The 14,922-nt window shown below is 43.4% G+C and overlaps 1 protein-coding gene across 2 annotated transcripts in view; it reads left to right on the top strand.

The window, feature by feature from the left end:
* Positions 1 to 7,465, top strand: part of znf704 (zinc finger protein 704) — a 43,276-nt gene extending 35,811 nt beyond the window's left edge. For both annotated transcript variants that reach the window (XM_083925069.1, XM_083925068.1), the window contains exons 5-9: positions 860 to 960; positions 1,440 to 1,734; positions 2,472 to 2,606; positions 2,706 to 2,797; positions 3,436 to 7,465. In XM_083925069.1, the coding sequence (XP_083781195.1) occupies positions 860 to 960; positions 1,440 to 1,734; positions 2,472 to 2,606; positions 2,706 to 2,797; positions 3,436 to 3,550 (738 nt within the window). In that variant the 3' untranslated portion in view covers positions 3,551 to 7,465. The remainder of the gene's footprint in view (positions 1 to 859; positions 961 to 1,439; positions 1,735 to 2,471; positions 2,607 to 2,705; positions 2,798 to 3,435) is intronic.
* The last annotated feature ends 7,457 nt before the right edge of the window (positions 7,466 to 14,922 follow it).

Raw genomic sequence — 14,922 nt, 5'->3', positions numbered from 1 at the left:
TTGGAGCTCACCATTTAATTAACTTGGAAATGCTTCTTTAAAAGGGAATAACGAACACACACACACACACTCACTGACACACTAAACAGGCTTTTGTTACCAAAAGACAAAACAATGCACGAGGGGACAGACGATTGTTGCGTGCGCTGAAAAGAGGAGGAAGATTAGAAGGGAAAAAAACATCTTGTCAAAATTAAATCAGCCCCCTCAACAATAGTTTGATAGACAGGCCTGCAAGACTGTTTTGTTTTTTGTTTTTTTTACAGCTCAAAGCGGGGAAGCAGGAGGGCAGGGAGAAAGCGCGCAGGGCTTTTCACTCCATAAAAAACAATGTACTGTCTCTCTGGGAGGCCAGTGGTGTAATTACAGTAGACGGATAAAAGATACAGAAGCCCTGCCAGCTCGCAATCACGGAAACATTTACTGTTATTTGTCCTCACACAAGCTCCAAGATAAACGCGTGTTCAGCAAAGCTCCATGAAACGATGTACTTTTGGACGGTTGACCAACGGTGGAGGGGAATAGAAGATGTATCTCACCTTCTCTAATATAGAGATGGATTTAATTAAATGATTGAGTGAGTGAGTTTTATGCATATATCATAAGAAAACCACTCTTTATCTGCACATTTGATTGCTTGTTTTTTACTTTGCTGTTATAGAGGAATGCTGTTTTAAAGTCAATATAACAGCGTCAACCAAACAGAGATGTTATATTGTATAAGGAATCATGACTTGACAGCAAATGTTGCTCTTTTTTTTTTTTTTTTTTTGCTTAAACCACTAACTTGTCAACACAAAGCCATTCATGAGCTCCTGTTTTCTGATCGCAGCTGCCGTACTTTGTGTGTTTCTTGCAGAACTCCATGAAGGTGATGTTCAAGTGCCTGTGGAAGAACTGCGGCAAGGTGCTGAGTACTGCTGCTGGCATCCAGAGACACATCCGCACCATCCACCTGGGGTAACACACGCACGAACACGCACACACACACACACACACACACACACATTGCCTACCTTAGCTACAATCCAGTCAAATTCTTCCTGTCCCAGGCCTCAAACCAGCTTCATTGTCAAAACAGCAGATAAATGGCTGATGGATTATCGCCAGGGTAACACTTCCTGCTCTGGGAGAGAGGGTGGAGGCGGAGAACAATGATATCGAATGAATCACACATTTAATACTGACGTTCAATTAATTTGAGGCCCTACACTGAGTAACTGCAGATGACGGCGGTTTGTTGGTTGGACGAGTGACATTAATGTTGAAGGGGGTTCGGGGCGGTGGTGGTGGGGGGGTGTTATGCGTGATCGCTTTGACACATTTTGCTGTTCTTGCGGAGCAATCAGAATTCATAGGGACATTTTATTTGTTTTAATTCCCCGCTGTCCTTCCTCCTTCTCCGTCGCCCCCTCACTGTTTGTGTCCTCTGTTCGTAGGCGTAACTGTGACTCGGACTGCAGTGATGGCGAGGAGGACTTCTACTACACAGAGATCAAGCTCAACACGGACTCTGTGGCCGACGGGCTGAGCAGCCTGTCCCCCGTGTCCCCGTCTGTCCTCTCCCCCCCTCCTCCTTCCCCGTCTCCTCTCCCTTCTCTCGGCCAGCTGTCGAACCCCCACAGACCTCCGCAGTCCTTCGACGCCAAGGAGCCTCACGCTGGCGGCACCACCCCTCTCAGCCGCTCCGCGCCCAGCGCACTCTACCTCATCCACACGGACCACGCCTACCAGGTGGGTGGGCGCGGGGGGCAGAGGAAGCAAACGTGTACACACACTAACACTCACACACAGATTGAGATCAGTGTACAACACTTGTGATCGATGAACTCTTTGGATCAATATACAAACACACTCAGGCCACATGCACACACAAAATGCACATATTTTCCCTCACACACTACTACAGGTTCTTCATTATCCTGATTATGTGTCACAGTGTTTAGAAAAAAAACTAATGATGTCACAGCGACTTAATAGTCCCTTGCTCGTTAGCAGCTGCGCTAACAGTTGTGGTCTATCGACACAAAGCAGCATCAGATTTGGACAATTAATTGTAGTTGGAATAATGCCGCAATCCATCAATTAATGTGACAACAGACATGTGTGTAGATTTAACAATGTGAGACACCTTTACCGCAAAAAAAGGACCTGTTTGAGGCTCATTTGTGTTTACAAATGTATACTGTGAAGAAAATAGGACTTGTTCCAGGCAGCTCATGTTCAATCAAGAATTGTCCTTTCATACAAATAAAAAGCGTTTCATGACCTTATAATACATTTGATTTGAAACACAGTTTTCCTTCAAAGAAAAAAGTAAATTTAAAACCATAGCACCGCAAACCAAGCGGCAGTTAAAAACGCGAAAATAAACTCAGAAGTAAGGGTTTTGAGAATACAACTGTTCCACAAACATTGTTCCATTTGGTTAGAAAATCCCACAATTTTCACCTTTGACCTCTGCTCCTCAGGCCACGGCTCCAGTGTCCATCCCGTCCAGCAGTAGTAACACGACCGGCTCAGCCTCCACCAGCTTCACTCCCGCCAACAGCTCAAGCTTTAGCATCTCCTGGCAGTCACCGCCCGTCACTTTCACCGGGACCACGGTGAGGAAACTATACACCAGAGAGGAGGCATTTATCCTCAGCCACATACGTAGTTACATTTAGATTCCAATAACCTCAAATGTGTCCGCCCCCTTCCAGGTGTCCCCCAGTAAAAGCCAGGGCTTCGGGGAACAGCGCTCGCAGACCATCGCCATCCTCTCGTCCCCTCCCAGAGCCACCACTGCCCTCAGGTACTGGATCCTTACTGCTCACTGAGTCTAACCTGACATTCACTTTTCCGCTTTAATTAAAGAGCGAACAAACCGAAAGCACATATTAGATATTACCTAGAGACCACTCAAATTTAAGCCAATGCATCTAATATGGTTTTCTACTTCAATTAAACCTTACTGAGTGAAAAATATTGACTCTCGCAAATCAGCTCAGTGACTCTCAATGAAAAAAGCAACCATGTTTCATTAGCTCAGTTCAGCCTCTGGTTTGCAGGATGATTGTATGAGTTATCTATTTACAGTCCCACATTAGGACATTGTTGTCTGTTGAGGGTGGTTTAGCAACAATAAGAAAAAGCTGAGTTCCTGTGAAAAACACCATACTTAGGAGAGCAGTTTGACATCTTGATCACTTTATCCGTCTAATGTTGTGCTGTCAGAATATAGGGACATTTTCAGCAAATATGGCAAAAAAATATTTTTTATTGAAGTTACTGACTCCAGTTTTTTACACAGGTTTGGTGTCCTCCGTCTAACCACATGTTTCTGCATCCAATCTCATACTAGTGGTCATGATATTGTTGAAACAGATAATGATTTACAGTCTTTTCCATCGTGACCGTTTTCATCAGTCTTTCTCCGTTTCTCCTCCTCAGTCGCAAGGTGCGCGGTGAAGGGAAGAAGTGTCGTAAGGTGTACGGGATGGAGAACCGCGACATGTGGTGCACCGCCTGCCGCTGGAAAAAGGCCTGCCAGAGATTCACCGACTGAACGTTCCCCACCAACTTCACAGCGTGCCCGGGCCAATGGGCACCTCTGCCTTTTTCGCCAGAGAAAGGGGGGAGGGGCTACATTTTGCATGCATTTGGTTTTCTTCAGCTCAAAAATCGCAACTGTCTGTCAATCTCTGGCTCCGCCCCTGTGGTCGCCCCCTCCCTGCAGCTCCACTGAACTCCGGCTGTGGAAGGAACCAAAGGACAGCGGAGTCAACTTTTCCGGGGTTGTCCAGGATTCCCAGTACCGCCTCACCATTCCCACAATTCCCAGTTTTGGGAAACCCCAGTGCAGCTAATCAGTGTAAAGAAAAATATAGATCTAAAGATTTCTTTTTATGTTGGATTCAATGTTGCATCTTTCTATGTTTTGTAAAGCTCTGGTTTTTAAATGGAAGGTCTAGTCAAAGAGGGGGTTCAGAGGAAAAAAAGGCCAAAAGCTTTTTTTGTGTGTTTTGTCAAAAGATAAAAAAATCATTCTTCACTTTTTTTATCCAAAAGAAGAATGGTCCTCTTTGCTGCCGTTTTTGAAGAACGTTCGGAAAAAGCACAGAGGTTTTAGCTCGTAGATTTTGTTCTTCCTACAACTTGTTCATCTCTCGGTTTATTTCTGGACTTTTTTGAGGTGATCTTTTGTCACCGACATCACAGCCTCTCCAGGTTCCTCGCCTGTTCTTCACTCCTGACAGCCCCGGGGGAATGTATGGCAGGTAGACATGTAGAGAGAAAGTGAGGAATAAAGACACGTAAGGTGAACGATCAATGCAAAAAAAAGGATACAATTTACAGTCAAGGAAAGCAGATGGACCATGTCAGTGATTTTAAGAGTGCAACAGCATACACACACACACATACACACACACACACACACACACACACACACACACACACACACACACACACACACACACACACACACACACACACACACACACACACACACACACAAACAAACACACAGGTATTCCCACATAATCAAAGCAAAAGACAGGAGCTGTTTTCTATGTCGCTTTTTTACCCACTTGATTCATTTTCTTTGTTTTGTCAGGGATGTGATTCTAAAGAAAGCAAAAACCAGCAGCTTGGGGTTAAACTATATAGAGCACAGTCTTTTCTCTTTCATTACACACAACAACTTTACAACCAAAAACTCCTTTATCTTATTCTGTATGTTTTTGGTTTTTTCTTAAGGTGTTAACCATGTTGACTGTTGTTAATGTACTTTTTTTCTCTCTCTCTCTTGGCGAAAACCAAGAATGTTTACCTACCACCTGCTAAACAAAGTGTTTTAAAAGACGTTTCCTGACAACACTGGAAGCATGAAGTGAGCAGCGTGCAAGGCCATAAAAAGAGAAACGCCACATACAGAGAGACAGATTGCCGCCCTCCTCCTCAACCAACTTTTACACCTTCCCAAAGGGAACAAAATATCTTTGTGTTTACGTGCGCCACAGTGGCGCAGCTTGATGATCTGTTCACCAATGGGGGAGGGCTGAAAACCAAACGTGAGGCACTTGCACTGTATGTGTGTAGCAGAGCACTTGGTACGTTTGTGCTTATTTCTATCTTCCACCAGGCCTCTTTATTTCCAGCTTCACTGGTTACAAAAGGAAGCAACATTTCACCACCACTTTTTGAATCATTATTCGTGAGAGTTTTGATGAAGGGTGAAATAATTTATAAGCACTTGATGAGGTCACTCCTTTGTTGTTTAATGTGCACTGCACACTTTGTTAACCTGGCATCATGCGAAGCAAAGCTTTGATTTGAGCCCTTTTGTTCACCACGTCACCTTGTTACTGACGAGGTAAAGAGAGGTCAAGAATTGTCTTTTAAATGTGTTCATTTGAATTCCAGCCTCCTTGTTGGCTCGAACGCAGGAAACCGAATCACAAAGCCAAATTGTTTACATATGTCAGACCAACTCTTTTGTCACCAGGGGGCTGCGTTCTGCTTCATTACAATGTACTGACTCTGACAGAAATGTCCTACAAATGTTTCTACCAACAGGCACATTGTGATTCTGTTCCTGCGTTTACTCTCTGCATTATATGACATTTGCTTGAATGCACGCTGACATTTTTTATTGATATTTCTGTCGCACACACACGCACACACACACACACACAGGATCATTTCACTCAAGAATTATTCAAAACCAACACCAGCTAATAAACTCACATGGTCGCCCATTTAATATACAGTACAGTACTTCTGCACCGGAAAAGCTTAGCTCTGTCATGTTTGCTCAGCTGTTTATATTTTGTCGATTTTTTTTTCTGTTCATGTATATATGTAGTTCTTGGATTTTCTCTAAGCTCCATGTTTATGACCGATTCCCTCGGTCATTACATTTGCCACCTAATGAACAAGATAAGTTCAAGTACAACATCATTGTGTGAGGAAATAATGTACCGTTCAACCTGTCAGGCTACTATTGTTTTGAATATAGGGATAGCCTTAAAGTTACTTTTTAAAAAAAATCATTGTGCTTCTTCTACGTCTTTACATTGATGTTTCAGTAAAATATATTTAGATTATCTCCAGACTGATTTGCCATTGTATTATGTGAACGTATTATTGTTTAAGAAAAGACAAATCTATATATACGTAAAGAAAAAACAAGTTTGAATTTAAATTCAAAGCAAAATGACTGTTTTGGTTTTTTGTTTTTTCATATATCTGCATATATATATCTATATATAGATATAGATATATGTATCTATAGATATATATACTGTTCAGGAATTTTGTTTTCATGTTCTGCTGAAGGAAATTTTTGTGGCCAACTGTAGGAGGGAGCCCCGGCATAATTTCTCACTTCAAGCCAAGCTCGTAATGCTCTTTTTCAGTGAGTGTGACCTGCATGCTCCCGCCTGGAGCTCCTTCACGTCACGTTCCCCCAGCTGCCGACGCTGCTAAGCGGTCAAAATCCACAGTTGATTAAAACCTTTATCTTATTTCAAATTCTCCTCTCCCGGTGCCATGCGGCCCACTTGCAATTAGTGTGATTGACATCCTTGTGTGTTTGCGCTCATGTGCGAGGTCACACGCTTCTGTGTATGAATGTGAAGGAGCCCCAGGCAAAGTATGCGGGCTGCCACTGAAGCATGGTGCTCTGCTCGCGCTCCTCCAGAGGAGTTCCACACTTTTATCAAATGGCCTGTGGCGTTTACCTGTCAGGATCCTGGCAAACCAACTCTTTGGGGTCCAAGGATGGTTTTGTTGATCCATACGTCACTGGCTGATGTTTTTGTTTTGTTTGTTTGTTTGATTTTTTACTCCATGCACTTCCCACTGCCCTTTCTCCATCATTATGGTGCTTCATGTTTGTGTTCGGATCGTCTCCTCCATCGGTGTGTGTGGAAGAATCTGGCAGCCAATCAGATTCTGTCCAGGAACAAGTCCCTGCAGTAGCTCAGATCATTCAGAGGTTCTGGAAAGACTGGATATTTTAAAGTGGCGGCATCTCTAGGCAGCTAATTTTAAAAGACGCCCTCTCTCAGTGCTGATTCTAGGTCAGTGTTGTGTCGACCACATGGCTAGTAATAAGATTTGGGCCAATAAGCTAATCTCACACCCTTGTTTAGGGTAAATCTGTATTTCTCAAACCTGTCGATCTACTCAGTGAGAAACTCTGGGATTTGTTTGTGGACTGTGGCCCGGCCTGCACGGTTGTACTGAGAACATCTTGGTCCCATTCACTGCCAATGGCACAAAGATGGACTTAGCATTTCAAAGACACTTCGCGCAGGTCTGTCGCTATGGCAGTGGCAGGGGGGAGAAATGGAGGTGCTATATTCCCATGCAGTGCTGTTTCTCCCATGTTGTCCTCTGATCATATTATAACTCTATTTTGTACACAATGTTATGCTGTAGAACATGAAAATAAAGACACCCTGCCTCAAGCCTACCAAGTGTCCAGACACAAGTTAGTGAGGGGGTCGCCCCGAAAACCACTGTTGTCTCTCCTGCTTCCTCATCAGTTTTGTTTTATTTTGCTGACGAGTGTTCACTTGCTGACTCCCCATTTGTTAAGCTCACTCCCCTAGGTAAGAGCAAAAGTGAAGAATATGAAATAAGTGTATTTTGTATTATATCACTGTAAAAATTCTGATGTGAGCATTGAAGTACTTTCCATATACCCAAATCAACAAACATATTCAATTCTCACACTAAGCAAACGCTTCATTCGTCTGCAGAAACAGCTCAAGGTCAATTGACTTGATGGTATCTTTTATTCTTTGACATGAAACTCATTTCATAACACCTGAGCAAACTCAATCTGCTGTTGAAGACCAGGTGATACGGTTGAAAGCTCCAGAAGCAGTGTGCAAAGGTGCCCTGAGCTGAGATCATTTTTGTCAGCTAATATCTAAACTGTTGTGAATGTTAAATATGGCAAACTGGCTTTTCTTTTAGAGCGACACAAACTCCTCCAACAAAGTGGCATTCTTTAAACTAACATCACAGAGTCATCCCAGTCTAAAACTGCCCTCTCTTTAAAGTGGTACCTGACAGATGTGAGATGTTTGGGGTATTGGATATGTGACTTCCTTTTGGTCAAGGCTGGCAGAAAAAGAGGGCGGTCAGAACTCTTATATCTTGATTTCCAAATTACATGATAACGATGCCAAACATGCCCATATGGCACCGTGCTCCTGATCTGACCATCTAACTTATTCATATTGGAGCAGAAGTGAGCTCTGCGTCCTTGGGCAGTGGGGTAGTGAGCAGCTCGACACGAGCTCACAAACAGCCTTCCATTATAAACGTGTGTTCGCACAGCACAAACTAACTGGCATCAAAGAGCCACAATAGGCGGCTTTGTTGTGCCAGTGAGAGTGATATGAATACTTATGAGGACCTCTTTTCTTTTCTCCAAACGGAGCGGCTGGTCTGCCTTTTGTTCTCTGATGTGTTTACCCCCTCTGCTGCCGCCTATTAAAGGCCCGAGCGCTCAGCTGTGATTTACACTCTGAATAAAGCCAGATAGTATTATTCTGCTAATGAACAGTATAAAAATCAACTCTTGTGAGTTATGAGGGGACCCTCAATGTATATGTCCTCACACACACACACACATGTTATTGTCCAGCGTAGCTTCTGAGCAGTGATGGCTTTATCAGCAGTTCATATGTTGACAGTTTTATAAGCATCTGTGGTTTATGTACCCGATCCTTCCTGAGGTCAATATTTCATACATGATAAGACTTGTGTGTGACGAGAGGCTGACACTTCTACCTTATATCATTCAACTATAGGTCAATATATATGCTACAATATATACAGATTAAGTAACTCTAAGCTACAGTGTCGGTGTGCATCAGTATATTTATGTGACATCTCTGACGTTAATACTCAAAAAGAAATCCTACTTATTTCCATTTGTATGTCAGCTCCGGACATTGACGTTAGAGTGATGGGTTTTCAGGAGCTCCCCCCTCCCCCCCTCAGCTCTGTGGTTGCAGATTACACGGCCACCCAACTTCTAGCAGGCGATGAAAGGTGGTCGCAACACCTGCACACAGACCCTCCTGTGTCCAAAAACACAACTCAACAGTCTGAGTACAACCTGCTGTCAGAGACTTTTTTTTTATAATTTGTATTTTTGTACTTAACAGCACAGAAATTGAACACGTGCACAGTCGAGTCCTCCTCAGTAGTCAGCGCTGCCTTGCACGACCCTGAGTACAGACAAAGTAGCGGTGTGTCTTCAAAGTGTCCAGATACTACCGATTATATGGCAAGTTTCCATGGCAACCATGCTAAAGGGGCAGGTTTATGTGTCTTTGCTTCCATCCAGAGCCGGGGTCAGGGCGGTGTTGTCAAATATAGAGGAGGGACATTGCATCCTTCATTCATGAATGTGAAGCAGGAGGAGGAGGAGGGTTGAAAAGTGGATGAAATGTCTTCTGCAAACACTCCTTAGTATGTGTTTTCCAGGAGCAGCTATATTATGGTTATCTTTGGAGGAGTCTTGAATGTGCCTTGATTTAGAGTTTCTACAGTGGACCTCACCAGTCGCCATGTTGTGTCTAGACACTGGAGGTGTGTGCAGGGCCACAGCGAGGATGATGGAAGGTCTCTGGTGCTGGCTAGTCTGAGTTCTGCTTTCTATACCTATAATTCAAAGATTTGTGATACAAAGAAACGTCCTGTGGGTCGCGTTCAGAGGCCCCTTTGGCCTGCGTATCTAGAAAGATGTTGTCAAGAGTGACTTTTTCTACTCTTTGCAGAGTTTTTTGATCCAAACTTATGACGATACTGTGTTTTCAGTGTGTTTCTGCCTGTCTGTTGTTTCTCTCTCTCTTTGTTTTCCCAAACATGGCTCCACCTTTCTCCCTTTTTATACAAGGGCTTGTTAGATAAATGTATGTGGATGTGATGAATCGCTGTCATGGTTCGATCTAGGAATGTTTGGGAACTCAAGGAAGCCTCATTTTTCGAAAACAGCACGTGAAACAGTCGCTGAGACGATCCGTTATTAGCACGGGAGCTGCCACAGTGTGTTATTTCCACAGAGACCTGCTTTGTGTGAAGGTGAATAAATAAGAAGGCAGACGGAGAGAGGAAAAACATCAGAAGTCTAAATTAAGTTATTGGATTTCTATTCAGAATACGGACTAAACATTAGAGGGTATTTCAGCCACAGCTCCTTAAGATTTACCTTGAATATGCAACACAGAGACCTGCCTTCTCTTTAAACGGGATCATCTCATTGGCTGTTTTATCTGATTACGCTCATGTAAACCTCAGAACTCAATGACTGTCGCACTGGATTTTTACACTCTTTTTTCAAACCGTATATGCTCCGGTCTAACTGTATTTTAATACTGCATGTGCATGCAAATAAGGAAATGATAAGTTACATGACTTTATATAAATGTGCTCTATTTGTGCAATCCACGATGGGTTGGGAGCAGCCGGACGTTTCTTTAGTGTTACTGCACACTATAATGTGGTTTTCAAAACTTTTTAAAATTTCTACAAGACAGTGGAAAGTACCTCTGATTCCCTGCTGGTGCAGAAATTTCACAGGGTGTGAGTAAGGCCCTTTCCATTCTATATGTGTGTGTATTAGCGGTTAGCCGATCCCGGGAGAGTCTAGTGGGATGCTTGTGGAAGACGGATCACTGGAGGAGGCTGTGCCCTAAAACCTGCATGTCACACTTGCAGAGTGTTCCAGCAGTGGGAACGGTGCCAGCTGGAGTTAGGAAGAGGTCTCAAGTGGGAAGTCTCGGTTGTTCCTCCTCCACCTGCATTCCTCTGCTGAAAACACAGGGAGCTTTAAAAGGATGAGGTTTTCCATCTGTGTGTAATCAGATGATGCCAAAACCATGTGCTACTTGTCAAACATTAAGAAAAAATGTGAGCATGTATTGCTTACACCACATGTAGAATGATACTCTAACTTACCCCCAAGGAGGTAACCCACAAGAACCACAGTGTTCAAGACCAGAGCTGCTCTCCGACCTGACGTGGCCGGCACAGTATGTTGCGTTTTTTACCTTTTGAAGCCTCTAAATGTAAATGTTTGATATGTGTTTCCTGACTGTAAACTAAATCATAGATGTAACAGATCCTCCAGATCTGTTCGTCAGCACATTAGGTGGAAGAAATGTCTATAATAGTTTGACATTTGAGGTACTATGCTCATTAGCTTGCTGAGAGTTGGATGAGAAGATTGATGCCACACATGAAACCACAGCCATCAGCCAGTTAGCTTAGCTTAGCATAGCATAAAGCAACATGTTAATTTAGAAAAGCTATTAGCCATATTTTATTACTGGACTAAGACTTCACTCTCAGTAAGATAGCAAATAATCATGGCACCAAAATGTCAAATTATTACTGTAATGTAACGTGTTTTTTTATTATTTGTGGCGTTCAGGTGCAGGACAAGAAGGGAAAGTATTTCAAACTGTTTTGCAAATGTACCAGCTGGCAGCTGGCACATTCATACACAATGGTGTGATCCTCCCAAGAATCTGTCTTCTCCAATAAGTAGAATTTACCTCAAATATCTGATCTGAAAAACAACCCTGTAGGGGGAAGTTTCATTTTGCTGAAAGTTGTGGAATTATTTACTACACCGGAGTGCTCTGATATCAAACACTGTCAGCTCTAATAGAAATACTGGTCTCCCAGAGCCTCTCCTCACCACTCTGCTTGTTTTATATTAATGTGGAGACAGTTTAAGGTCTACGGGATGATGAGCTCCTGCAGTCCCGGAGGTGTACTTCCTCTGGTGTCTCATGACTGCAGGATGAATGGGACAACATTTAATCATTTTGCGCTGAAAAAGGCTGAAGATGCCTCTTGTTGAAAATTGATGTCATTCTGCATCATTCATCAAACGGAATTCATTAAGCGAGCATTTAAATATGCAACTGAATATCTCAGCTGGCATTTGTTGCTTTGCATTTGTTATTTTTTTGCATAAATACCTTTTGGGCAAGATGATTTCTTTTATTCCACTCATGCATGGGCTCATAACACACACACACACACACACACACACACACACACACACACAGGCACAATATCAGTGAAAGTGGGATGGAAAGCCAACTGTTCTGAGATCATGTCATCGGGGGCAATATGTGTCCTACTGCTCAACATATGTGCCCGTGGCTTCAGGTCTTATCATGGGATGATGTGAAGAGCTCGCTGGTGGAAGCTGCTTGCGTCTCTCCAGGCCGCTAGTCCAAACGCATAGCTCCGCCAAGGAGTTGATTGTGTGTGTGTGTGTGTGTGAACCGGATGAGATGATAGAGTGTGTGTTTCACATGACCACCCGAGGTATGTCCCATCTGCTCATTGTAGCATTTACACCTCCTCCTGTTTGTCTGTGTGCTTGTGTGAGGAGAAGTGAGCATGAAAGCTTGTGTGTGTGTGTGTGTGTGTGTGTGTGTGTGTGTGTGTGTGTGTGTGTGTGTGTGTGTGTGTGTGTGCGTGTGCGTGTGCGTGTGCGTGTGCGCGCACCTCTACTCCCTGATCAAGCCATTCCTGCGGCCATAAATGCACGTTTCAATGTGCAAGCTGTCATGCCTCATGCATTCTCAACTAGTACGTTGACGTAACATAATAAACCTCCCCGTGCTGCTTTTAATATCGGCCAAAGCCGTGCTTCATTATCATAAACACTGGCATCTGCAGAGCATCACTCTCCATCCGAGCCCACAGTTTATGATGCAAAATGTTTAAGCTCACTGACATTTTACATGATCCTGTCAGTGATTGCAGATCCAGGATGTAGACGCAAGCTGTGCACATCTCTGTGCTGTGTTGAGGTGTTTGAGGAGCAGGTTGAGTTGCATTGGAATTAAGACGAGTCAAGCTCACCGAAGATGTTTTAGGCGTCTTAGTGGAGCGCAGGGAGCTGTTTATGTGTAGGCCTGTGTCCAAGTCATTGAATTATTGATGAGGGTGATGAAAAACTGCACATGTACACAGGCTCCATCTGTGACCTCAGTTGATAAGAAGCGTCGCTGTCCATGAAATCGGTAGCTTCCCTTCGCCGTGAGGGGGCAAGGGGGGTTCAAAGCAAGGAGGACGTAGGGGAGGGAGTAAAAAGAACACATGGATCAGTTTAATAAAATTAATAAAACGTTTTTATATATCTGGGAAGTGAAGACAAAGAGAGATTTCTGTATAGTTGCAACAGGATGATGTGTGGCTTTGAGAGAGACAAAAAAACGGAGAATACTTTGTCTGTTTGCACCCGAATTATCTCCACACCAGAGGTCACTTTCAACAGGAGAATAAATAGGGACTGACTATGGAAGAATGCACTAGGCCCACTGCATGATACCTGTTTTGTGTCAATATTAGGCTAGAAGATGAAGCCAAATGACTCCCTGCCCTTTGCAAAGAGTTTGAACTTTAAATAGTTTGAAATTGTGTGAAATACGGATAGGCCTATTCTCATTCTCGCCAAGAGTAAGATGAAAACATTTGATACCGCTCTTGTCGAATATGAAGCTACAGCGATGAGACGTTAGCTTATCCATGAATACTGGAAACAAATAAAGGTAACAAAGGATTGGCCTACCAGCACCTCCAAACTGAACAATATTTCTGATCTGTTGTTCTTGCTAAGAGTCAGCTGAGAAGATGGAGACCACTCTCATATCTGACTGTTAAATATGAAGCTAGAGTCAGCAGCTGGTTAGCTTAGCATAAAAACTAGAAACTGGGGGAAACAGCTAGCCTGCCAGACGGATCGTCTGAAGGTGACAAAATCTGCTTTTTAACACCTCTAAACTGAACTGTGCTTTGAGTCTTTTTTACAATTACAGTTAGTTACTTTCTACAGTTAAAGAAGCCTACAGTAAAGCAACCACTAGGAGCTGGGGGTGGGGGTCATCCCTCTGTTCCCCAGCCTCTACCTTTGCGGATTTATTACAGCATTTTGTTAGGGCTAGAGGTGACGGTGAGGGTTAGGGTTAGGGTGAGGGTCAGGGTTAGAGGGTGGTGTTAGGGTCTACATGAGCATATTTGCCGGGGAATTCTGCTCTGACTGTGGAAAAGTAACAGACCAGTGAACATAGGACCCTTTCTGTGAAAAGCAGGGAACAACATCCTATGTTCCCCGGTCACATACAAAGCTGGTAACATAGGTACGCTCCCCAGCTGGGTTAGCTTAGCACAGGACAGGAAGTTTCTGTGCCAGGCCCGACGACAGGATAGAGCTAGGCGACCTGTTTCCCCCGTTTCAATTCTTTGTGCTAAGCTAAGCCCACTTTCCACAGGTGGTAGCTTCATATTTAACGTACAGACGAGAGAGCGGTATCAATCTTCTCGTCCAACTCACTGGCAAGAAGGCAAATGAACGTATTTCTCAAATTCCTCTGTACTTTACATCAAAGTGTGTGTACACTCTCACTGTAAAGGGGTGACGGGGAGTCATTTGGGACAATTTCTGAAGTTTTTTTTGCCTTCTAAACTCACATACACCAACCAAGCCATGTTTGACCTGAATGTTCTCCTTCTGCACACTTAAAACAAGGCCTGCTTCATCATATTACACACAAACAGTTGTCGGCGTCACACACTCAGTCTATATACGGGAGTCTTAATTGTTAACACACAAAGCACTTGCAATATATATCTGTTCTATCTCTACTCTACTCTTTTACAGCAATGATGTTTTCTTATATTCTTTTCCACGATATAATGAATTCAGATGTTTTTTCTCAAAGAAGAATCGATACACACTGACTGTTAACTCTGTTTCTTTTTTCTTATTCGATCTGTGTGTGTGTAGAAACTGCCATTGTTCTTGTTGTTAATGGTGTTTTTTCTGACAACTTGCGTTCTGGTGCTGTTGTTGTTTGTACGGTTTAGACCTTCTCCAGAGTGACC

The sequence above is a fragment of the Echiichthys vipera genome (assembly GCF_963691815.1).
Source record: "Echiichthys vipera genome assembly, chromosome: 13".
NCBI lineage: Eukaryota > Metazoa > Chordata > Actinopteri > Perciformes > Trachinidae > Echiichthys > Echiichthys vipera.
This window is presented reverse-complemented; position numbering and strand designations above follow the sequence as displayed.